This window comes from Pseudophryne corroboree, chromosome 3 (assembly GCF_028390025.1).
Source record: "Pseudophryne corroboree isolate aPseCor3 chromosome 3, aPseCor3.hap2, whole genome shotgun sequence".
In the NCBI taxonomy this organism is placed as follows: Eukaryota; Metazoa; Chordata; class Amphibia; order Anura; family Myobatrachidae; genus Pseudophryne; species Pseudophryne corroboree.
The window spans coordinates 586,721,571-586,747,009 of record NC_086446.1 but is presented as its reverse complement, the minus strand read 5'-3'; the positions used below and the strand labels follow the sequence as shown (position 1 = coordinate 586,747,009).

The following is a 25,439-nucleotide window of genomic DNA, read 5'->3' as shown; positions in this document are numbered from 1 at the left end:
AGTGGGCATTTTAAGATTTTTGGCTGTGGCAGGCCTGCCACAGAATGTGCAAGCTGAATTGTACTACAAATCCAACGAGCAATCGTCTGCTTAGATGCAGAAGCACCCAGTTTGTTGGGTGCATACAGGATAAACAGCGAGTCAGATTTTCTGACTCCAGCCGTCCTGGAAACATGTATTTTCAGGGTCCTGACCACGTCAAGCAACTTGGAATCCTCCAAGTCCTTAGTAGCCGCAGGTACCACAATAGGTTGGTTCATGTGAAATGCAGAAACCACCTTAGGTAGAAAATTTGAGGACGAGTCCTCAATTCTGTCCTTTCAGAATGAACTATTAAGTAAGGGCTTTTATATGATAAAGCCGCCAATTCTGACACCCGCCTGGCCGAAACCAGGGCTAACTCGTCACTTCCATGTGAGATATTTTAAGTCCACAGTGGTGAGTGGTTCAAACCAATGTGACTTTAGGAAAACTCAACACAACATTGAGATCCCCAAGGTGCCACTGGAGGCACAAAAGGAGACTGTATATGCAGTACCCCTTTTACAAATGTCTGAACTTCAGGCACTGAAGCCAGTTCTTTTTGGAAGAAAATCGACAGGGCCGAAATTTGAACCTTAATGGACCCTAATTTTAGGCCCATAGACAGTCCTGTTTGCAGGAAATGGAGGAAACGACCCAGTTGAAATTCCTCTGTAGGGGCCTTCTTGGCCTCACCCCACGCAACATATTTTCGCCAAATGCGGTGATAATGTTTTGCGGTTACGTCTTTCCTGGCCTTGACCAGGGTAGGGATCTTCAGGATCCGGCGTTCAACCGCCATGCCGTCAAACGCAGCCGCGGTAAGTCTTGGAACAGACAAGGCCCTTGCTGGAGCAGGTCCTTTCTTAGAGGTAGAGGCCACGGTTCGTCCGTGAGCATCTCTTGAAGTTCCGGATACCAAGTCCTTCTTGGCCAATCCGGAACCACGAGTATAGTTCTTACTCCTCTCCTTCTTATGATTCTCAGTACTTTTGGTATGAGGGGCAGAGGAGGGAACCCATACACTGACTGGTACACCCACGGTGTTACCAGAGCGTCCACCGCTATTGCCTGAGGGTCCCTTGACCTGGCGCAATATTTGTCTAGTTTTTTGTTTAGACGGGACGCCATTATGTCCACCTTTTGTTTTTCCCAACGGTTTACAATCAGGTGGAAGACTTCTGGGTGAAGTCCCCACTCTCCCGGGTGAAGGTCGTGTCTGCTGAGGAAGTCTGCTTCCCAGTTGTCCACTCCCGGAATGAACACTGCTGACAGTGCTATCACATGATTTTCCGCCCAGCGAAAATCCTTGCAGCTTCTGCCATTGCCCTCCTGCTTCTCGTGCCGCCCTGTCTGTTTACGTGGGCGACTGACGTGATGTTGTCCGATTGGATCAATACCGCCTGACCCTGAAGCAGGGGTTTCGCTTGACTTAGGGCATTGTAAATGGCCCTTAGTTCCAGAATGTTTTTATGAAGAGATGTCTCCAGGCTTGACCATAAGCCCTGGAAATTCCTTCCCTGTGTGACTGCTCCCCAGCCTCGCAGGCTGGCATCCGTGGCCACCAGGACCCAGTCCCGAATGCCGAATCTGCGGCCCTCTAGAAGATGAGCACTCTGCAACCACCACAGGAGGGATACCCTTGTCCCTGGTGACAGGGTTATCCGCTGAAGCATCTGAAGATGCGACCCGGACCATTTGTCCAGAAGGTTCCACTGTGCGTGGAATCTGCCGAATGGGATTGCTTCGTAGGAAGCCACCATTTTTACCCAGAACCCTTGTGCATTGATGCACTGAGACTTGGTTCGGTTTTAGGAGGTTCCTGACTAGCTCGGATAACTCCCTGGCTTTCTCCTCCGGGAGAAGCACCTTCTTTCTGGACTATGTCCAGAATCATCCCTAGGAACAGAAGACAAGTCGTCGGAACCAGCTGCGATTTTTGGAATATTGAAAATCCAATCGTGCTGCCGCAACACTACCTGATATAGTGCTACACCAATCTCCAACTGTTCCCTGGATCTTACCCTTATCAGGGAATCGTCCAAGTAAAGGATAACTAAAATTCCCTTCCTTCGAAGGAATATCATCATTTCGGTCATTACTTCAGTAAAGACCCGGGGTGCCGTGGACCATCCCTACGGCAGCGTCCGAACTGATACAGTTCTGTACCATAACCTGAAATACCCTTGGTGAGAAGGGTAAATTTTGACATGAAGGTAAGCCTCCTTGATGTCCCGAGACATCATGTAGTCCCCTTCTTCCAGGTTTGCAATCACTGCTCTGAGTGACTCAATTTTGAATTTGAACCTCTGTATGCAAGTGTTCAAAGATTTTAGATTTTAGATTTTAAAATCGGTCTCACCGAGCCGTCTGGCTTCGGTACCACAATAGTGTGGAATAATACCCCGTTCCCTGTTGCAGGAGGGGTACCTTGATTATCACCTGCTGGGAATACAGCTTGTGAATGGCTTCCAAAATTGCCTCCCTGTCAGCGGGAGACGTCGGTAAAACAGACTTTTGGAAACGGCGAGGGGAATACGTCTCGAATTCCAATTTGTACCCCTGAAATATTATCTGAAGGATCCAGGGGTCTACTTGCGAGTGAGCCCACTGCGCACTGAAATTCATTGAGAACGGGACCCCACCATGCCTGAATTTGTAAAGCCCTAGCGTCATACTGAGGGCTTGGCAGCGGCGGAAAAGGGTTTCTGTTCCTTGGAACTGGCTGATCTCTGCAGCCATTTTCCTCTCCCTCTGTCACGAGCAGAAAAGAGGAACCCTTTTGTCCGCTTGCCAACCAGGACTGCGCCTGATAATACGGCGTCTTATTTTGAGAGGCGACCTGGGGTACATCCCCTCTTTTAAGGCAATACTTCCAAATGCCGTTTGGAATCCGCATCACCTGACCACTTTACTGGAATAATTGGACAACGCACTTATACTTGATGCCAGTCGGCAAATATTCCGCTGTGCATCCTGCATATATAGAAATGCATCTTTTAATTGCTCTATAGGCAATAATATACTGTCCTTATCTAGGATATCATATTTCCAGTCAGGGAATCCGACCACGCCAACCCAGCACTGCACATCCAGGCTGAGGCGATTGCTGGTCGCAGTATAACACCAGTATGTGTGTAAATACATTTTAGGATACGCTCCTGCTTTCTATCAGCAGGATCCTTAAGGGCGGCCATCTCAGGAGAGGGTAGAGCCCTTGTTTTTACAAGCGTGTGAGCGCTTTATCCACCCTAGGGGGTGTTTCCCAACGCACCCTAACCTCTGGCGGGAAAAGGTATACTGCCAATAACTTTTTAGAAAATATCAATTGTTATCGGGGGGAAACCCACGCATCATCACACACCTCATTTTATTTCTCAGATTCAGGAAAACTACAGGAAGTTTTTCCTCACCAAACATAATACCCCTTTTTTTGGTGGTATTCATATTATCAGAAAAGTGTAAACTTTTTCCATTGCCTCAATCATGCAATGTGTGGCCCTATTGGAAATCACGGTTGTCTCTTCACCGTCGACCCAGGAGTCAGTACCCCTGTCGGCGTCTGTATCTGAGGTAACGGGCGCTTTAGGGCCCCTGTATGAGACGTCTGGACATGCACAAGCTGAGTAGCCGGCTGTCTCATGTCAACCACTGTCTTTTATACAAAGCTGACACTGTCACGCAATTTCAACAGTACATCCACTCAGGTGTCGACCCCCTAGGGGGTGACAACACAATTTCAGACACTCTACTCCGTCTCCTTATCATTTTTCTCCTCATACATGTCGACACCAACGTACCGACACACAGCACACACACAGGGAATGCTCTGATAGAGGACAGGACCCCACTAGCCCTTTGGGGAGACAGAGGGAGAGTTTGCCAGCACACACCAGAGCGCTATATATATACAGGGATAACCTTATATAAGTGTTTTTCCCTTTATAGCTGCTGTATTGTTATATACTGCGCCTAATTTGTGCCCCCCTCTCTTTTTTAACCCCTTTCTGTAGTGTAGTGACTGCAGGGGAGAGCCAGGGAGCTTCCCTCCAACTGAGCTGTGAGGGAAAATGGCGCCAGTGTGCTTAGGAGATAGGCTCCGCCCCTTTCTCGGCGTCCTTATCATCCTTTTTCTGTATGTTTTGGCAGGGGTTAAATGCATCCATATAGCCCAGGAGTTATATGTGATGCATTTATTTTAGCCATATAAGGTTTTTTTATCGATTTATTGCGTCTCAGGGCGCTGCCCCCCCCAGCGCCCTGCACCCTCAGTGACCGGAGTGTGAAGTGTGCTGAGAGCAATGGCGCACAGCTGCGGTGCTGTGCGCTACCTTATCTGAAGACAGGATCGTCTTCTGCCGCCGATTTTTCCGGACCTCTTCGCTCTTCTGGCTCTGTAAGGGGGACGGCGGCGCGGCTCCGGTGACCCATCCAGGCTGAACCTGTGATCGTCCCTCTGGAGCTAATGTCCAGTAGCCTAAGAAGCCCAATCCACTCTGCACGCAGGTGAGTTCGCTTCTTCTCCCCTTAGTCCCTCGATGCAGTGAGCCTGTTGCCAGCAGGTCTCACTGAAAATAATAAACCTAAACTAAAACTTTCACAAAGAGCTCAGGAGAGCCCCTAGTGTGCACCCTTCTCGTCGGGCACAGAAATCTAACTGAGGCTTGGAGGAGGGTCATAGGGGGAGGAGCCAGTGCACACCAGGTGATCCTAAAGCTTTCTTTAGATGTGCCCAGTCTCCTGCGGAGCCGCTATTCCCCATGGTCCTTACGGAGTTCCCAGCATCCACTAGGACGTCAGAGAAATTTATTTTCTCTAGTAGGAGCAGTGGTAAGACCTGCTATGGCTTCGGCCTGGGTAGCAAAGGCAATGGGCGAATGGATAGAGGAACTAGAGAATGACATCTCTTCTCCTACTACGGAGCAAGAGTATCATTTAAGCCGTTTAAGACAATCTGCCCAATATTTTGAAGAAGCAGCAATTGATATGGGTACAGTTGCTTCTAATAAGTAGTAGAAACCAGCAATTTGAAATACTGTCATACACCACAAGCGCTAGAATAGATGCAATATCACCATAACATCCCTTTTAGATTGAATGTAGGATTATTTTCTCTGAGATGTAGCTCCGATTCGGATCAATTGGATATTGGATCACCAAGTATGGATATCATAGAAAGACAAAATAGCAGAAAACAACCAATGTGTAGTAAATATTGCCAAGACTCATTAAAGTTCATAAAAAGCCTGTAGATGACTGAGATAAATTCAAAGCGTACCCCACTCACACTTAGAATGGGAATATTAAACATATCAAGGTTTCTTTATAGGGTTAACTTCTTATGTTCTTATAACACCCAATGTGACATGTCATGATCTCAGTCAGACAGAAGAGTGGCTTGTAGTAGATTCCTTAAGGAGACAAATGATGCGTACCCCAACACTCACTCTCGATAAGCTGATAACAAGCATGTAAAGGTATCTTTCTCTCCTTCAGGAAAAATGGTAATCCTGAAATAGCGTACCGCAACTCACAATTTGAAGAACTGTGGGACTCCTATCTGGGTATCTTTACATTTTCAGATGGAGATTTCAACTTGTAATTTTGATGCACTCTCCAGGCATGGATCATATAAAGAAATAGCAAAAATACAACCAATGTGTAGTAGGTATTGCTAGTATTTCGTATAGTAAGCAAGATGTCTCTTACAAACTAGGATAAAATTAGGGCATACCCCACTCACACATGGGTAGAGAACTTTAAACATATAAAGGTTTCTTTGTAGTGGAACATATACAGAATTCAAACGGACTTCAATGGATAAACAGCCGATGCGTACCCCAACACTCACACTCAGGGAACGAGTAGAAAACTCATAAAGATATCTTTTATCTCCTCAGAGTGGAAATGGTAATTCAATGTGGCGTACCCCAACTCACAATTTGGTGTGCTGTATATATCCTATCAAGGTATCTTTAAACATCAATTAGAGAATGCGGCTTGTATGTTAAACCCCAAAAACATACAAGCCGCACTCCGAGTCCCCATTAGTCTCTCTGCCCTCTCCTAGGGCCATTTTTAGGGCCAGGCAAGCCATACAATCACACGGGTCACCTGCGACCAGTGTTTGCATAGTATTTCCTGCAGTCTGGCATGAAATACTATTGAAAATGTCCCTCCCAAAATGTCCACCGCCACAGAGGAGACAGTTTTGAAGTATTTTAGAGGTGGCGGAGGCCATTTTTGGAGGGACATCGCTCCCCTGAATTGCCTGCTGGGACCTAGGGACAGCTGCAGCCAGCTAAAGGTAGGCAATGGTGTGAAACCCATGAAAACGAGCAGGCAGTGGGGCAGAATTATTATGTGAGGCTGGCAATGGTTAACTGGGCATTTACTGTTTGGGACTTATGGTGTAAGGGGTATTACTGTATGGAACATATGGTGTAAGGGGTATTACTGTGTGGGACATATGGTGCAAGGGGCATTACTGTGTGGGAAATATGGTGCAAGGGGTATTACTGTGAGGGGTATATGGTGCAAGGGGCATTACTGTGAGGGGCATTACTGTGAGGGGCTTTTGGTGCAAGGGGCATTTACTGTATGGGGAATTTGGTGCAAGGGGCATTACTGTGTGAGGCATAACATGGTGCAATGGGCATTGTTGTGTGGGGCATAATATGGTGGCATTTCTTTTTTCCTGTGTTTGCCAATGTCTGGGGATGCAGGGTCAAAATCTGGGGTGTAAGGAAGCCTTTTCCTGCAAGGATACACCCATTTTAGTGAGACCACACCCTCTTTTTGGGGGACAAGCTAGTATTTACATCTTAGAATGTCTATGGGAGGGGGCAAATTTTTCCACTATTTGCACTGGGAACCAAATTGTCTAGAAACAGCCCTGCCCCCTCCCTATGAGTGTCTGTGCTTCAGCTCTCCATAAGTGTCTCTGGGGCAGATGTACTAAGCGTTGGAGAATGAAAGAGAGATAAAGTACAAACCAACCAGCTCTTAACTGTTAGTCTTCAAACACAGCCTGTAACATGGCAGTTAGGAGCTGATTACCTGGTACTTTGGGGTACATTTACTAAGCAGTGATAAGAGCGGAGAAGTGAGCCAGTGGAGAAATGTCCCCATCAACCAATCAGCAGCTCTGTATCATTTTATAGTATGCAAATTATAGATGTTACTTCAGTGCTGATTGGTTGCCATGGGCAACTTCTCCACTGGCTCACTTCTCCGCTCTTATCACTGCTTAGTAAATGTACCCCTTTATCTCTCTCCTCTTTATCTCTCTTCAAGGCTTAGTACATCTGCCCCTCTGCCAGTTTGCCCTGTTGTCCCCTTCACTCCCCATGACTGCCTCCACTTCCCATGAATGCCTCTGCCTGCTACTCTCCATGTGTGCTTCTGCCATCCACTCCACTCCCTATGAGTGTACCTGCCCCTCCTCTCCTTCCCAAAAGTGCCTCTTACCCCTCAACTTCCCATGAGTGTAGGTGCCTCTGCTCTCCTCCATGTCACACTAGTACCTCTACCTCCTCACCATAAATGTCTGTGACTCTCCTTTCCTATAGTGCCTCTGCCTCCCCATTCCACATGTGTGCCTGTGCTTTTTCACCGCTCCCCACGAGTTACTCCACTCTACATGAGTGCCTCTGCCCCCTACCCTCCACATGTGTGCCTCTGCTCTCCACTCCACTCCTCTTCCCATATGTGCCTCTGCCCCCTGTCACCTTTGTCTTAGTATCCTATCTTTTTCCTCATCCTCATATGTTTATTGACCATTTTCACTTATCTACCCCCTCAATACACTTTGCTCTTGCGCCACACTTTTCTCCCTCTCATCTCCCACCTCTCTACTCTTCATGTCTTTACTACCTCATCTCCTTGGTGTTGTAGGTACAGTTAATGGCTGTTGGCTGCCGATCAGAAGAGGCTTGGATTACTGGAAGCACAACCATGTTCAACACCACCTAACTGAACCTAAGAATGGCAGGTAACACAATTCTCCTTTGTGAAATCACACAGCACTCCACACTATACCTTTGTGCCCAAGGGGCCACGCGGGGTTGAGGGGGGCTGAATTATCCACTTGTACTGGGTCCCACGATTCCTGATGGCGGCACTGACCATGAGCAAAACAACCAGAGGAGGAAAGCATAGGGGAGACTCAGATCTGTACAAAAAAAGGACATTACATCCATTTTTCAGGTTCCCTTCATTCATACTTTTGACAAGAAAATAGGAAATCGAGAACTCTGTGGTTCTGAATGTGCAAATTATTTTCTGAGAAAGAGAGATCTCTCTCTTCCTTTGTAAGGATAACTGTAGTTATTATTATTAACGGTTGAGAATGGTGGAAAATGTCTTCCAAGCATACCTCGCCTGAAGTTAATAAAAAACTGATGCTTCTTGGTATAGCAAGGAAATGTGTAGAAAAGCTCTGGAAAAAGCTGTCATTTTCCTAATAGTCTTAGCCAGAAATCCTACGGGCATTTCAAACATCCGCGATGAGATGCAGCTTCACACATTACAGATAATTACAGCAGGGCAACATACTTCTCTTACTTCCCAAAGGGGGTAAAACAAACAACGTTGTGACCATGATGTTCTGCCATTATCAGTATATGAAGGAACAGCAATTGGTTTAGCTTGAGAAGACCCTTTACTTTTTTTTTACTTTTTCCATTCATACTCACTTACCATAATATTAGAATATACACCTGAATGATTAGATTAGACATTTTACCTATTAATCTGAGATAAATTGGTCATCAGGAATGTTTGCTGAAGGATTTCTCTTTCCCCCATAACCATCTTTTTCCTTAGATGAAGAAGTGGTGGACCCTGGTATTAGATTTCTACCAGGAATTTCTCATACGTCCTAGAGGATGCTGGGGACGACATCAAGACCATGGGGTATAGACGGGATCCGCAGGAGACATGGGCACTCCAAAGACTTTTCATTGGGTGTGAACTGGCTCCTCCCTCTATGCCCCTCCTCCAGACCTCAGTTTTAAAAATGTGCCCAGGTCGACTGGATGCACTCTGAGGAGCTCTACTGAGTTTCTCTGAAAAGACTTATGTCAGTTTTTTTATTTTCAGGGAGATCTGCTGGCATTAGACTCCCTGCTTCGTGGGACTGAAGGGGCAGAAGCAGAACCAACTTCCTCAGAGTTTCATGGCTCTGTTTCTGGCTGACAGGACACCATTAGCTCCTGAAGGGAACTGAACGCCGTCACCCCCCTCACAGAGCCAGAAGTCAGAAGACAGGTGAGTATGAGAAGAATGATCTTCAATCAAGTAAGTGACGGCTGAGGTGCGGCGTGGCTGGCGGGAGCGCAGCGCACCATTGCTGCCCACACACACAGGCACTGCAGGGTGCAGGACGCGGGGGGCACCCTGGGCAGCAAGAAAAATACCTCAAACTGGCTAAAAGGGGGCATAAGATGCCGCTGGCACAGCCCTACCCCCGCCAGTATACATATTGTCATGGATACTGAGGGGCGGAGCTTCTTACTCAGCTCCATTTTCTCTCTCTCCTCAGGCTGCAGAGAACACGCTGGTCCTCTCTTCCACTTCTGACAAGTACAGGGTGCTATAAAGGGGGGGGGGGGGGGGGAGAAAAAGCGATTGTGGTGCATTTGATAGTGTATATTACTATTTAAAAGCACTTTTGGGCTGTGGACATACTGTGTTCACGGGCAATACTGGCGCTGGGTTTGTGAACTGGCTGCTCCTATCCTGTGTCCCTCTGACAGATTTTACTGTGGGTCTGTCCCCAAAATAAGTCCCAGTGTGTCTGTGAGTGTGGTGTACACGTGTGAGGCATGTCTGAGGCAGGGAGTTCCTCCCTGGAGGAAGCCATTTTAGGGACACAGAGTTGTAATGTGGTGGCGCTACCAGCACACCAAGAGCCTGCATGGGTGAAAGAGCTACGTGACAGTATGCATCTGATTAACCGTAGATTAGATAAGTCTGAATCTAAGGCTGCATGCTGGAGAAAATCTGTGGAGGATGTGATTTTTCAGGATGCTGTTATTCCTTATGCGGGCGGCCCCTCTGGGTCACATAAGAGACCATTTGCAAATGTTGTAAACACTGATACCGACACGGATTCTGATTCTTGTGTCGACAATAGTGAATCCAGAGAGATAGATCATAAATTGGCAAAAAGTATACAATATATAATTGTGGCTATAAGGGACATGTTGGAGGTTACAGAAAGCACTCCTGTACCTCAGGAGAAAGCTTATTTATGTAAGGAAAACAAATCCAAAGTCACGTTCCCTCCTTCACACGAACTAAATGCTCTGTGTGGGTGAATTCTGATAAAAAATTTCGTATTCCCAAAAGGATTCACATAGCTTATCCTTTCCCGGTTGAAGACAGGAAAAAATGGGAGTCACCCCCTGTGTTAAGACAGTGCACTTTCCAGGTTGACAAAGAAGGTAATTCTCCCTGCTCCTGGCACGGCTTCTCTTAAAGAGCCGGCAGACCGCAAAATGGAAACGACATTGAAATCCATTTATGTTACCAATGGTACACTGCTCAGGCCCACTATTGCCTGCGCATGGGTGAGTCGCGCTATTGAAAAATGGTCACAAAGCGTGTCACCAGAAATTGACACGATTGATAAAGATGAGATACTCCTTAAGTTAGTGAATATCAAGGACGCTGCCGCCTACATGCTGGAAGCAATGAAGGATATTGGACTCTTGAGTTCACATGCCGCTACCATGGCAGTATCAGCTAGGCAGGCGTTATGGATTCGCCAGTGGAACGCGGATGCAGATTCCAAAAGAAACATGGAGGCTCTCCCATATAAAGGTGAGGCCTTATTTGGCGATGGCCTGGATGCGTTAGTCTCGGCGGCTACTGCAGGTAAGTCAACATTTTTGCTCTCTGTGCCTGCACCGGCAAAAAAGACCTATCACCCGCAAATGCAGTCCTTTCGGCCCAATAAATACAAAAAGGAGAGAGGTTCCCCCTTCTTTGCAGGTAGGAGAAGGGTAAAGAAGCCCACACAGGCTCCAGTTTCCCAAGAGCAGAAGTCTACTCATAATTCTGCCAAATCCCCAGCATGACGCTGGAACTCCCTTGCGGGAGGCCGCTCGGGTGGGGGCACATCTCAAACTCTTCAGCCAGGATTGGATTCTGTCTGGCCTGGATCCCTGGGTGTTGCAAATAGTATCCCAGGGATACAGACTAGAAGTTTCAAGACGTTCCCCCACGCCGATTTTTCAAATTGACCTTGCCAGCTTCTCCACCAGAGCGAGAAGCAGTAACAGCGGCAATCCAAAAATGATGTCAAGACCAGGTTATAGTCCTGGTACCGTTGTCACAACAAGGGCTGGGTTTTTATTCAAGCCTCTTTGTTGTTCCGAAGCCGGACGGCTCGGTCAGACCGATCCTAAATCTAAAAGATCTGAATTTCTTCCTGAAAAGGTTCAAGTTCAAAATGGAATCACTTCGGGCGGTGATTGCTAGTCTGGAGGAGGGGGACTACTTAGTGTCGGTGGACATAAAGGATGCTTACCTGCATGTTCCCATTTATCCTCCTCACCAGGCTTATCTGAGATTCGCTGTTCAGGATTGCCTTTACCAATTCCAGACGTTACCTTTTCGGTCTCTCCACGGCGCCGAGGGTATTCACCAAGGTGATGGCGGAGATGATGGTCCTCCTTCATCAGAAAGGAGTCAGTATAATCCCTTATCTGAACGACCTCCTGATAAAGGCGAGATCCAGGGAGCAGTTATTACAAAACATATCCCTCTCCCTGTCAATACTCCAACAACACGGGTGGATCATAAATTACCCAAAGTCACAGTTGGAACTGACGACAAGGTTGTCTTTCCTCGGGATGATTCTGGACACAGAAGTTCAGAGAGTATTTCTTCCGCTGGAAAAGGCTCTGGAAATCCAGAAAATGGTAAAACAGATATTGAAACCATCAAGTGTGTCGATCCATCAGTGCATTCGGTTGTTGGGGAAGATGGTGGCGGCCTACGAGGCCATACAGTTTGGCAGGTTCCATGCCAGAGTATTCCAGTGGGACCTGTTGGACAAGTGGTCGGGGTCACACCTACACATGCACAGAAAGATAATCCTGTCATCAAAAAACAGGATTTCGCTATTGTGGTGGTTGCACAGCTCTCACCTGCTAGAGGGACGCAGGTTCGGGATTCAGGACTGGGTCCTAGTAACCACGAATGCAAGTCTCCGAGGCTGGGGAGCAGTCTCTCAGGGAGAAAACTTCCAGGGACGTTGGTCACAACAGGAAGCCTGCCTTCACATAAACGTTCTGGACATCTTCTTCAAGACCGTCCCGTGCAGATCCAGGCGGACAATGTAACAGCAGTCGGATACATAAACAGGCAGGGCAGAACGAAAAGCAGAGCGGCAATGGCAGAGGGACAAAAATCCTCCGCTGGGCAGAAAAACACCTACAAGCTCTGTCGGCAATATACATTCCTGGAGTAGACACCTGGGAAGCAGACTTCCTCAGCAGACACGATCTCCATCCAGGAGAGTGGGGCCTCCACCAAGAAGTCTTCGCAGAGGTGACAAGTCTTTGGGGAGTTCCTCAAATAGACATGATGGTGTCTCGTCTCAACAAGAAGCTTCAGAAATACTGTTCCAAGTCGAGAGACCCTCAAGCAGTAACAGTGGATGCACTGGTGACCCAGTGGGTTTTTCCGTCAGTGTATGTTTTCCCTCCACTTCCGCTGATCCCAATAGTACTCAGGATCATAAGAAAGACAAGGGTTCGAGCAATCTTCATTGCCCCAGACTGGCCAAAAAGGGCTTGGTACCCAGATCTTCAGCAGCTACTCATAGGAGATCCTCTGCCTCTTCCTCCTCGGGAGGACCTGCTGCAGCAGGGGCCGTGTGTGTACCAAGACTTACCGCGGCTATGTTTGACGGCATGGCTGTTGAGCGCCGTATCCTAGCCAGGAAGGGTATTCCTAAGGAGGTCATCCCCACCCTTATTCAGGCCAGAAAGTGAGTAACGTCAAAACATTACCACCGTATTTGGAGAAAATATGTGTCTTGGTGTGAATCCAAGAAAGCTCCTACGGAAGAGTTTCACTTAGGACGTTTTCTCCCTTTTTTGCAGAATGGTGTGGAGACGGGCCTACGATTGGGATCAATCAAGGTCCAGATTTCGGCCTTGTCAGTGTTCTTCCAAAAACAATTGGCCTCTCTTCCAGAGGTTCAGACCTTCGTGAAAGGGGTTCTGCACATCCAGCCTCCATTCGTGCCTCCAGTGGCACCATGGGACCTTAACGCGGTATTGCAGTTCCTTCAATCGGATTGGTTTGAGCCTCTACAAAAGATAGAGTTGAAGTTTCTCACTTGGAAAGTGGTGATGCTTTTGGCATTGGCATCCGCAAGGCGGGTGTTGGAACTGGGGGCCTTGTCCCACAAGAGCCCTTACCTGATTTTCCATGAAGATAGGGCAGAGTTGCGAACTCGCCAACATTTTCTTTCAAAGGTGGTTTCTGCTTTTCACATAAACCAACCTATTGTGGTGCCAGTAGTTACTGACACATTCACTGATTCAAAGTCTCTAGATGTGGTTAGAGCTTTGAAAATCTATGTTGCTAGAACAGCTCGTATACAGAAAACAGAGGCTCTGTTTGTCCTGTATGATCACAACAAGATTGGCTGTCCTGCTTCCAAGCAGACTATTGCACGTTGGATTAGAAATACGATTCAGCAAGCTCATACTACCGCTGGATTGCCGTTACCGACGTCGGTAAAGGCCCACTCCACTAGGAAGGTGGGCTCATCCTGGGCAGCTGCCCGGGGGGTCTCGGCATTACAACTTTGCCGAGCAGGTACTTGGTCAGGGTCAAACACATTTGCTAAGTTCTACAAGTTTGACACTTTGGCCGATGAGGACCTAAAGTTTGGTCAATCGGTGCTGCAGGGTCATCCGCACTCTCCTGCCCGTACTGGAGCTTTGGTATAGACCCCATGGTCTTGATGTTGTCCCCAGCATCCTCTAGGACGTATGAGAAAATAGGATTTTGATAACCTACCGGTAAATCCTTTTCTTCTAATCCGTAGAGGATGCTGGGCGCCCATCCCAGTGCGTGCTTTACCTGCAGTTTAGTTATTACAGTTACACAAGTTGTGTTATCTTGGTTTCAGCATGTTGCTGCAATTAGTTCATGCCTGTTGGCGTGTGTTATGTTGAATGCCATGTGTGCGGCATGGTTGAGAGTGTGAGTTGGTAGATATCTCACCACTAGTTAAGTAATTCCTTTCCTCGAAATGTCAGTCTCCCTGGGCACAGTTCCTACAACTAAGGTCTGGAGGAGAGGCATAGAGGGAGGAGCCAGTTCACACCCAATGAAAAGTCTTTGGAGTGCCCATGTCTCCTGCGGATCCCGTCTATACCCCATGGTCTTGATGTCGTCCCCAGCATCTTCTACGGACTAGGAGAAAAGGATTTACCGGTAGGTTATCAAAATCCTATTTTTTATGTCCAACAGTTACAAGAGAAACACAGGGCCTAGGGGGTCATTCCGAGTTGATCGGTCGCTAGCAGTTTTTAGCAGCCGTGCAAACACATTGTCGCCGCCCACCGGGGAGTGTATTTTCGCTCCACAGAAGTGCGAACGCCTGTGCAGCACAGCACCTGCAAAAACATTTTGTGCAAAACAAGACCAGCCCTGGACTTACTCTTCGTGTGCGTTGATTCTAATGTTGGAGGGTTGGCTCTTGATGTCAAACACCCGCCCAGCATTCGCCCAGCCACGCCTGCGTTTTCCCCAGCACGCCTGCGTTTTTCCAAACACTCCCTGAAAACGGTCAGTTGACACCCACAAACGCCCCCTTCCTGTCAATCTTCTTGCGTTGTGCTGTGCGACTGAAAGCTTCGCTAGAACCTGTTCAAAACCACAAAGGACTTTGTACCCATACATAGCGCGTGCGCATTGCGGTGCATACGTATGCGCAGAAATTTGTTAGCTAATGGGCAAAACCATGGGCCTAATTCAGAGTTGATCGCAGCAGCAAATTTGTTAGCAGTTGGGCAAAACCATGGGGGTCATTCCGACCCGTTCGCACGCTGCTGTTTGTCGCAGCGGTGCGAATGGGTCGGTTCTGCGCATGTGCGCCGGCCACAATGCGCACACGCGTCGTTACCCAGCGATGGCCATTGCTGGGCAACGACAAGAATAACGAAGAAAGCGATCGCTGCCACGATCGCAAGAAGAGTGACAGGCGGAAGGCGTTCCGGGGCATCAACTGACCGTTTTCTGGGAGTGGAGCAGCGAACGCAGGCGTGTCCAGGCGTTTGGAGGGCGGATGTCTGACGTCAATTCCGGGACCTTCATTGCTGGATCCATCGCACAGGGTAAGTAACTACAGGGCCAGTCTTGTTTTGCACAAAACTTTTTTAGCATAGCAGGGCAGCACAAGTGATCGCAGCCTTGCTATGCTAAAATACACTCCCCCATAGGCGGCGTCTAGTTGATTGCACGAACAGCAAAATGTTGCTACGTGCGATCAACTCGGAATGGCCCCCCATGTGCACTGTGTGGGGGGGGGGGGGGCAGATATAACATGTGCAGAGAGAGTTAGATTCGGGTGGGGTGTGTTCAAACTGAAATCTAAATTGCAGTGTAAAAATAAAGCAGCCAGTATTTACCCTGCACAGAAACAAAATAATCCACCCAAATCTAACTGTCTCTGCACATGTTATATCTGCCACACCTGCACTGCACATGGCTTTGCCCAAATGCTAACAAATTTGCTGCTGCGATCAACTCTGAATTACCCCCCATGTGCACTGCCGGTGTGGCAGATGTAACATGTGCAGAGAGAGTTAGATTTGGGTGGGTTATATTGTTTCTGTGCAGGGTTAATACTGGCTGCTTTATTTTTACACTGCAATTTAGATTTCAGTTTCAACACACCCCACCCAAATCTTACTCTCTCTGCACATGTTATATCTGCCTCCCCTGCAGTGCACATGGTTTTGCCCATTAGTTAAATAAATTTGCTGCTGCGATCAGGTCTGAATTAGGCCTGCAGTGTGTCAGTTACTGAGACATAAAACGGCTTCCTTCATCCTTCAGCGATGAATTGGAAGCAGGTGCACGTGAAGCGAATCGCAGTTGCGAAGGTGACCTGCTAGTGCACGAGACCAGTCGCCGCACGCATGCACAGCTTCCTTGTAGTTATGGCAGGGGAGTGAAAACGTATTTTCCCTCTGCCTGCCTTCAGTGGTAATCTTGAGGTGTGCTACCTATACCCATCAACTGTTGCTAGGTGTTATGCCTCTCACTGCACAGATAGCACTGTAGTGTTGAACACAGCCTGAGCCCTGTGAAACTAGTAAGGTAACAGATAAAGTGATGATGACTGATCATAAAGATTGTATAGTAAGCCCAGCTGCTGAGTCTGGTTCTCTGAGCAAGGCTGCGTTCCCCTGATAACCCCCCTACCTCCTCCTAATGCCAGTGATGGTGTTCCTGGGAGGAGCATATGCAGCTGAGAGCAGAGAACTGCAAGAGGGATCCCGCCTCTTCTCTGCACATCTGTACTGAGCTAGAGAAGACAATACAGAAGAAAGGGGTACCCAAGTATTGAAGTGGGGAGAGCAAGAGACAAGCAGCTCCTTCCCCCTTTATTCTGCCTTCTGCATATCTGTGAGTTGACTTCCTCTTTTATTTCTCTTTCTCAGCCCTGCACAAACTGGTGAATGTGTCCTATTCCTGCATCACTGAACTCTTTGTGCTTCCCCCAGTCTGTCTCACACTTCTGTTATCCCAGTCTGTCTGACCCCCTGCCCCACTCCTCAGACAGTCTTCTGTGCTGCTGAGTTCCTATGTGTGCATGTATGCCACCTTTCTTGCTGCTTTTTTCTGTGCAGAGTCCTGTCTCCAAGCATTGGTACGCAACCTGTTAGGTTTCATTTTTCCTCTGCCATCTGCATACCTCTAACCTCCCTGTTATTTATGTCCCAGGCTGTCTTTTCCAAAAGGACAATTATTCACATATTACTTAAATCAAGACCAGGAAAGCTAATCGCAGTCATGCAGCAATCACAGCCACGGTAAGGGATTCATTTATTTTTTTATTGACATGTGTAATACTCCCACATTTGTTTGATGGACTTGTAGCGTTTCCAATTTCAGTTCTTCAGTTAATTTTTGTCATAAAACAGAAATAATTTTGGACCATATGTTTCAGAGCTTGGAGAGAGATAAAGTAGAGGTAGATAAAGTGCTATCCGATCAGCTCCTGTCATTTTTCAAACACAGGGGCATATGTACTAAGGCTTGGAGAGAGATAAAGTACCAGCCAAGCAGCTCCTATCTGCCATGTTACAGGCTGTGTTTGAAAAAAAAATGAGTTAGGATCTGATTGGTTGGTACTTCATCTCTCTCCAGTTTATCTCTATCCAAAGCTTAGTAAATATGACCCATAGCCTGTGAACTGACAGGTGCTGATTGGTTGGTACTTTATCTCCAATTTTTGACACCTATGCCCCATACCCTGTGCATCAGAGCCGCAACACCGGCTAACACAATCATTTTTTATAACAGTTGCTTGACGTTATACAGCATTTTCCGCAACAGTTTGAGATTGAAACCGAAGAAGTTTTCCTAGTTCTAACACCATTACCGTTCAATAATGACCTCCTTACAATGCTATGTCAACTCCAAGTTCCTCATCCATTATCTTAAATGCTGCCGCTGACAGTGTTAATAGGGGGATTTCCTCTAGACACCAATTAGGGTGGGAATACTGGAACCACATATTCAAGCCCTGTTCTGCCCAGGCTGATTAGTAACTTCAGACTTTGCAGCATGGGAAATAGTTTATCAGTTTAGAAGTTTAGGAATAATTTCAAGACAAAAGCACCTTTCTTTGTTAGCTGATTTATATTCAACACACGTGGAGGAATTTGATTTGAATAAAGGTTCTAGTACCAAAAGGATCCTAAAATTTGTTAAATAATGCAAATTTATGCAATATTTTGTTTAACTCACAGAGAGAATTGTATCTAGGTGCTGTCATTTCTGTTGCCTATGAATTTTGGTTGGTGTTGGCTAAAATGAGACTGGTGGGAAACCTTTTTTTCCCTGGAGTCGTTGCACAATTACCTCATGTCTTTGGTTTTTCTGTGGCTATTGGTAACTGGAGAGGCTTCTGAAAAAACTGCACATGCTCAGCAAATCTGAGTATATTTGGGAACATAACATTTCCTGAAAATATTTTTGGCCAAGAGTTTACACTTTCCTGAAATGCCGTCCAAGACCATTTTAGCTGTGTTAGTTTGTAGGTTTCATTCTCAGAGGCAATTACATTTATACAGCCTCTTCTAAAGTGAAGGCAAAATTCTGATACTGTACTCAGTCATTTAAATAAAAATAAGATATATTTGCAGCAATTAACAATAGTTCGCTTAGGGAAAATATACAGCCTTACTATTAGTGCAATGTAATACAAAGATGTTCTAATTAGAGAACGCTCACACAAATAAGTAACAAAATATTATTATTATTATTATTACTTTATTTTCAGGTTGGATATATTATATGTATTATTACTGGTTTATGTAACAGCTTGAATATATAGAAATAAGTGAGCAGATTGTCTTCCTATGTTTGGTTATGTAACTTTAAAAGGGTGTAGTATGAAATACCTACAATCAAAATCCCGACGGTCAATATACCGACAACAATTGACCGACAGTCAAAATCCCGACAAGTTCAAAATACCGACAAGGTCAAAATACATACATTTAAAATATTGACAGGTCAAAAAGTTGACACAAGTTTTTAATTTTTTTTTTGGTGTGTATGTTGACAGTTCAACATGGACACCGTATAAGTGAACTGTGTCCCCTCGCATGGCTCGCGCGCTTTGGGCATGGTGCCTCTCGACGCACTATTATTTTCCCCCTCCTGGTCCGCTGGGATGGTAAAGTATGAACAAGTCTGTTTCGGTGAAAAACTCACGCCGACTTTTTGACCTGTCGGCATTTTAAATGTTGGTATTTTGACCTTGTTGGGATTTTGACAGTCGGTCAATGGTTGTCGGTATTTTGACCGTTGGGATTTTGATGGTAGGTAAATTTACTGTATCCCCTTTAAAACACTTTGTTTAGAGAAAATAAACACAATAACGAATGTATGTAAAATATTTGTATAGTCTAATTTTCATTTATAAGCTTTGAAAAAACTAATAAACAAACAAACAAACACACATCTAGTACAACTATAGAACGTGCCCACAACAGTTTACAATTGTTATTATTATTATTATCATCCTTTATTTATATGGCGCCACAAGGGTTCCGCGGCGCCCATGTTTTCTCACCTTGACTGTTATCTATTTTTGTATACCAGTGTAGTTTTGTACTAACTAAATAAAAAATAAATGGTAACTGATTATTGACTAATAGATTAAAATAATTACATTTTTCATGACCACTTTTCTCATGTTACAAAATAGAGAAAACACCTTAAATGATTTTATATGTAGTAAATATGAAAATCATGACAACAGAATTCTACAGCTGGATGGAGGCTTTAGGAGAGGGATTGTAAGATTTGTTTCCTGCTAGTATGCTTCCATAAGCTTAGCTTTTCAGGGTTTGTTACATAGGGGGTCAGATTGTTGTCCTCATCGATAATAATGGGGTCTGCGATCTGCAGCGCTAATTAGCCTTCTGCAGGGATTTCTGTGAAATCTCCTGCATTATTCTATCAGTACATAGCAACAATTCATAAAATCTGAAACTGCAGTTTCTAAACTATTTTATAAAAAAAGACGTTTGATAAATAGGCCCTAAAATAATATATACAAATTATCTACAATGTTTTCTCACATTGACTGTTATCTATTTTTGTATACCAGTGTAGTTTTGTACTAACTAAATAAAAAATAAATGGTAACTGATTATTGACTAATAGATTAAAATAATTACATTTTCATGACCACTTTTCTCATGTTACAAAATAGAGAAAGTAACTTAAATGATATTTATATGGAGTAAATATGAAAATGATAGTTAGACTAGTTACCAGCCCGTCAAAATTACGTGCCGGCGGCTGTGTGCGCCCAAACGGAACAACACTTGAATTGCTCCATCAGGCGCCATTTAGTGGCTGCCGGCGCACAAAACACTTGAAGTTCCCCCCATAGAGGTGAGGAGCAGTGTTAGCCTTTTATTTATATAGGATGCTTTAACCCAACTTACAGCAGATGTATAAAAGTCTAGAAATTTACAAGTGCATTGTCACCTAATTTTAACTGTTACTGACTGAATGCATCCTGTGTGTTCACACGGGTGGTCTTCAGTTTGACGGCTGTCAGGATCCCGGCGCACAGTATACCGGCGCCGGAATCCCGACAGCCGGCATACCGACACTTTATCTCCCTCTTGGGGGTCTACGACCCCCCTGGAGGGAGAATAAATAGCGCGGCGTGCCACCGTGCCCGCAGTGTGGCGAGCGCAATGAGCCCGCAAGGGGCTCATTTGCGCTCGCCACGCTGTCGGTATGCCGGCGGTCGGGATTCCGGCGCCGGTATGCTGGTCGCCGGGAGCCCGGCCGCCGGCATACAATACTACACCTGTTCACACATATAGATTCCAATGGGGCAGGGGTGGGGGGTATACATTAAATGCACTATTGAATAGCGCGGGTAATGAGTGCTATTCAAAAGCCGCATTGCATCTGGCACTTAAGTTGTGAGATACAGGTTACCACGTCTAAAGAATGCCATGTAGTTGCGATAAGCGCATTCTCTGACTTGAGTGCCAGGTGCGATGCTGTTAGTGCAGGTGGCAATTCTGCAACTCCCATCGCGCCACTAGTTTTGTTGGATTTCTGCTCGCACCTCAGCAGGGTGTGAGCAGAAATCTGTGGCTAACTGAATAGCTCAGCCCACTCATTCCCGACACTATTCAATAATAGCACGTTTTATTGTATTCCCCCCTATGAGACACAATTATTATGAGATGCTGGATATACACAATGGCAGAACAGTCAGCTTGGAAGATTATAGCGCATGTTTGCTCTTTAGCTTATCAGATATAATACACTGGGGCTGATACAGACTTCAGTACATGTTGGCTGTAATAGGTTGTGCATTGCGTGCACAGAACAAATGTGGCTATTCACCATGAAGATGAGTGTGACAACCCCCATCCATGTGTTTGGATATAACCGTCATCATTCTCAGTGCACACTTGTTCCAGCTATACGTATACTTGGGGCAAAAGATCAGTCTGAAAACAGGTGTAATTATGTATGGGCACACTCAGGACAGCCAGCAGTTCCATCGGTGCGCCTTCACCTAATCTTCGTCTACATGAGAGCGATCCATTAGAACTCTGTTACTGCATCGCCCATACTTATTGCAGTACTGTACAAGTCATTTGTGATACAATACCCTGTAGTAAACACTGTTCAAATAAATCAATGGCAGTAGCCACACTACACTGAATAGGGCTTTATGGCTTATCCTCAGATCCACTCAGAGAAGCAGAGCAGACGGCCCAGTATTGGGTGGTTTCGCTATTAGGTAGTAATGCAGCTTTAAATAAACAACTCTTATCTTGTAAGTAAACCACCCCTTTCACATCGCACAAATAACCCGGTATTGACACGGCATATTGCCGTGTCGAAACGGGTCAGTGTGCGATGTGAAAGCTCCTTTGCTGAATTAGCGGGTCGCCTGACCCGGTAATTCAACCCGGTAAAAAAGAAGGGTTATTACCGCGTTGAATACCGGGTCAGGTGCAGTGTGAATGGGAGCCGTTCTGATGCGACACGGCTCCCATTCACAGCATAGGGAGAGGCGGCGCAGGAGATGAGGTCATCTCCCGGCGCCGCCTCCACCCCTGCGCCTGCTGCTGGTGCGCCCCCCGCTGCTATGGCAACCGACCCGGTATATTGCCGGGTCGGAAAGCCAGCAAAGGAGAACAAATGCCGGATCCCACTCGGTAAGGACACGTTTCTCTTACCGGGTGGGATCCGGCATTTGCGATCTGAAAGCAGCATCATTAATTATCTCCTTTTAATCAACATTTTTGCAAGATATCCAGACTTGTCTCGAAAGGTGGCTCTCAGTTGAATTTCATATGCAGTTGCCAGTGGGGTTGTTGACTTGTATAGTAAATGAAAGGAAACCGTAAACATATTAAGTAGCTCCACATCTTTTTATCACGTCCACATTGATGTATTATGCAGCCTATAACCATTGTATTTTATAGACTAACATGCTATACAGCACAAGTAACTACCATGTAATATAACCTCTAATCAGCAATATTTATGCGGAACCAGATATCAAATATACACCAGATATGCTCATAATAAACACCAACATGTTGAAGGAGTGCTCTGCAAATAGAGGTTGTGGTCTCACAAGGAAGGCGCGTGGCCACAGAATAGTACCCCCCAATTCAATTACACCACACTCTGGGCGGGATTGAAATCTTGCAGCTCCCCTCCCGGCTCCATCGCGCCCGCCAGCAGTATTCAAATGTTACTGCCGATGTGTGCGATATCAGCATTTCAGCTCACCACCCCCTGGGGTGGTGAGCTGAAATGCACGAAAAGTGACCCGCTTGAATGCCCAAATGGGACTTTTCGCGATCGCGCCCATGACTTTAGTCGGGTTTAGCTGCTTTACGCGGCTAAACCCTTCTCTTATGGGCGCGATCAGTGCAATAACAGGGGGACATAGAATATTGCCCCGCGATCTCCCGTCACTTTAGACGGGAGATCGGGGGCAATAAAAGATTTGAAACCCGCCCACCTAGTCACATTACACCACATGTACAGTAGTGCCCTGATTCACATTACACCACATAGTAGTGTCCCTTATTCATTTTACAACACAGTCGTGCCCCTCATTCACGTAACGCCCCACATTTGTGCCCCTTACACACAAATCCCACAGTAATGCCCCTTATACAGAAATCCCAAAGTAGTGCCCCTTATACACATAATGCCCACAATAGTAGTGACGTAAGGTGTGTGTAAAGTGTGAAACGAACAGAAGAGGAATAAGAAAAGGGAGAATGGAGACGGTGATATGTAAGAGGAACAGTGTGTTGTGAGGGGATCAAGGGAAAAGTGGGTGTTGTTGAAAAATGGTGAAAAAAAGATGGAGTGCAGTTAGATGGGGTACAAGGAGACAAAGAGAGGACGGAGGCAGCCAGATGCTAAACAGAGAAATGGGAAAGCAACCAGATTCTGGGCAAAGAGGGAGGGAGACAGACGCTAAGCAGACGGGGCAGATGCTGTGCAGAGAAATAAGAAAGCAACCAGATTCTGGGCAGAAAGGGGAAGTTGACAGCCAGATACTAGAGAGTAGGGGGGGGGGACGACAGATACTGGGCAGAGAGAGGAGGGGAGACAGATGCTGGGCAGAGAGAAGAGGGGGGACAGATGCTGGACAGAGGGAGAGGGAGTGCAGACGCTAAGCAGGGGAAGAGGGGGGCAGATGCTGGACAGGGAAATGGGAAAGCAATCAGATTCTGGGCAGACTTGGGTAGCTGGCAGAGAGTTGTGGGAGACAGATGCTGGGCAGATAGAAGGGTGGGACAGATTCTGAGCAGAGATGGAAAGAGAGAGGGGGGTAGCCATATGCTGGGCAGAGAGAGGAGAGGAGGCAGATGCTGAGCAAAGAGAGGGGGAGAAAATGCTGGGCTGAGAGGGGGTGCCAGCCATATGCTGGGCAGAGAAAGTAGGGCAGGCAGATGCTGGGCAAAGAAAGGGAGGGCAGATGCTGGGTAAAGATAGGAGGGGAGGCAGATGCTGGGCAGAGGAGGGGGGGGGCAGATGCTGGGCAGAGAGAGAGAGAGGATAGGGGACAGATGCTGGGCAGCGAGAGAAGAGGGGGGCAGATGCTGGGCAGAGAGAGGGGGACAGGTGATGGACAGAGAGAGAGGGAGGAATACATATGCTGGGGAGGGGGGGCAGTTGCTGGGCAGAAAGAGGAGGGAGAGATGCTTGGAAGAGAGAGAGAGAGAGGGGGTGCAGATGCTGGGGAGAGAGTGGGGGCAGATGCTGGGCAGAGATAGATGGGGGGCAGATGCTGGACAGTGAGAGAGGTGGGTGCAGATGCTGGCCAAAGAGAGGAAGGGGGACAGATGCGGGACAGAAAGAGAGGGGTGGAGGCAAATGCTGGGGAGAAAGTCGGGGCAGATGTTCGGGGGAGAGAGGAGGGGGCAGATTATGGGCAGGGGGGCAGATGCTGGAGAGAGAGGGGGCAGAACATGGGCATAGAGAGAGGGGGGGGGCAGATGCTGGGCAGAGAGGAGGGGTAGATGCTGGACAGAGAGGGAGGCAGATGATGGGCAGAGGGAGGACGGGCAAATGATGGCAGAGAGAGGGCGGGCAGATGATGGGCTGAGGGGGGAGACAGATACTAGGCACAGACTATACAGAGACAGGATGAAACATGTAGCAGTCAGAGAGAGAGATAGAAGTGCATAGATAGGTTACAGAGATAGGTAAGAGCTACAGAGACAGGAGCAGGAACTGTGGAGACAGAGGAGGCAGGTTTAATAATCACAGACAGGTGCCATGCTGTGAGATCCTTCCAGGGACGAGAGGAGCATGTGACAGTCTCCTCCAATCAGGTGCTGTACAAATCAGCATGTGCCTAGCTCCTCCACTGCAGTAGTGTAGTGATGTATTGCAATATATAGGGGCATGTAGTGCACTGATGTGGTGTAGCATATAAGGGGATGTAGTGTAGTGTATAGGGGCATGTAGTATAGTGATGCAGTTCAGCGTGTAGGGGATATAGTATAGTAGTGCAGTAATTCTGAGTTGATCGCAGCAGGATTTTTGTTAGCAGTTGGGCAAAACCATGTGCACTGCAGGTGGGGCAGATGTAACATGTGCAGAGAGAGTTAGATTTGGGTGGGGTGTGTTCAAACTGAAATCTAAATTGAAGGGTAAAAATAAAGCAGCCAGTATTTACCCTTCACAGAAACAACATAACCCACTCAAATCTACCTCTCTCTGCACATGTTATATCTGGCCCCCCTGTAGTTCACATGGTTTTTCCCATTTGCTAACAACGCTGAATAACCCCCTATACCGTGTTTGGAAAACCCAGAAGGCAGAGAACCAGGCTCTTGCTATTGTTAATGTCAAAGGAAGGCTCTTTAAAGTTACTTACTAACATTAGTGAAAAGTGTAAATCTGTGCTCAGACTACAGCAACTAGTTAGTAATTAGATTTCATTTGACGACTGCAAGTTAATTCAAACAAAATTTTGATTGGCTGTTATGAATTTGGTAAAAATATGTATTTGATTTTGCACTGATATACAACAGAATCTGATAATTTATTGATTCATCATACTACATAGCAACCGGTTGCTATATAAAAACACATTAAAAATGTATGTAAAAATGATTGCC

At 46.6% G+C, this 25,439-nt stretch overlaps 1 protein-coding gene across 2 annotated transcripts in view; it reads left to right on the top strand.

The window, feature by feature from the left end:
• PALD1 (phosphatase domain containing paladin 1) overlaps positions 1 to 25,439 on the top strand; it is a 492,251-nt gene that overhangs the window by 19,337 nt on the left and 447,475 nt on the right. The window contains exons 2-3 of one of the 2 annotated variants that reach the window (XM_063961440.1): positions 7,918 to 8,014; positions 17,005 to 17,093. In XM_063961440.1, the coding sequence (XP_063817510.1) occupies positions 17,074 to 17,093 (20 nt within the window). In that variant the 5' untranslated portion in view covers positions 7,918 to 8,014; positions 17,005 to 17,073. Of the gene's footprint in view, positions 1 to 7,917; positions 8,015 to 16,570; positions 16,687 to 17,004; positions 17,094 to 25,439 lie in introns of those variants that run through there. The other variant, XM_063961441.1, reaches the window with a different exon arrangement.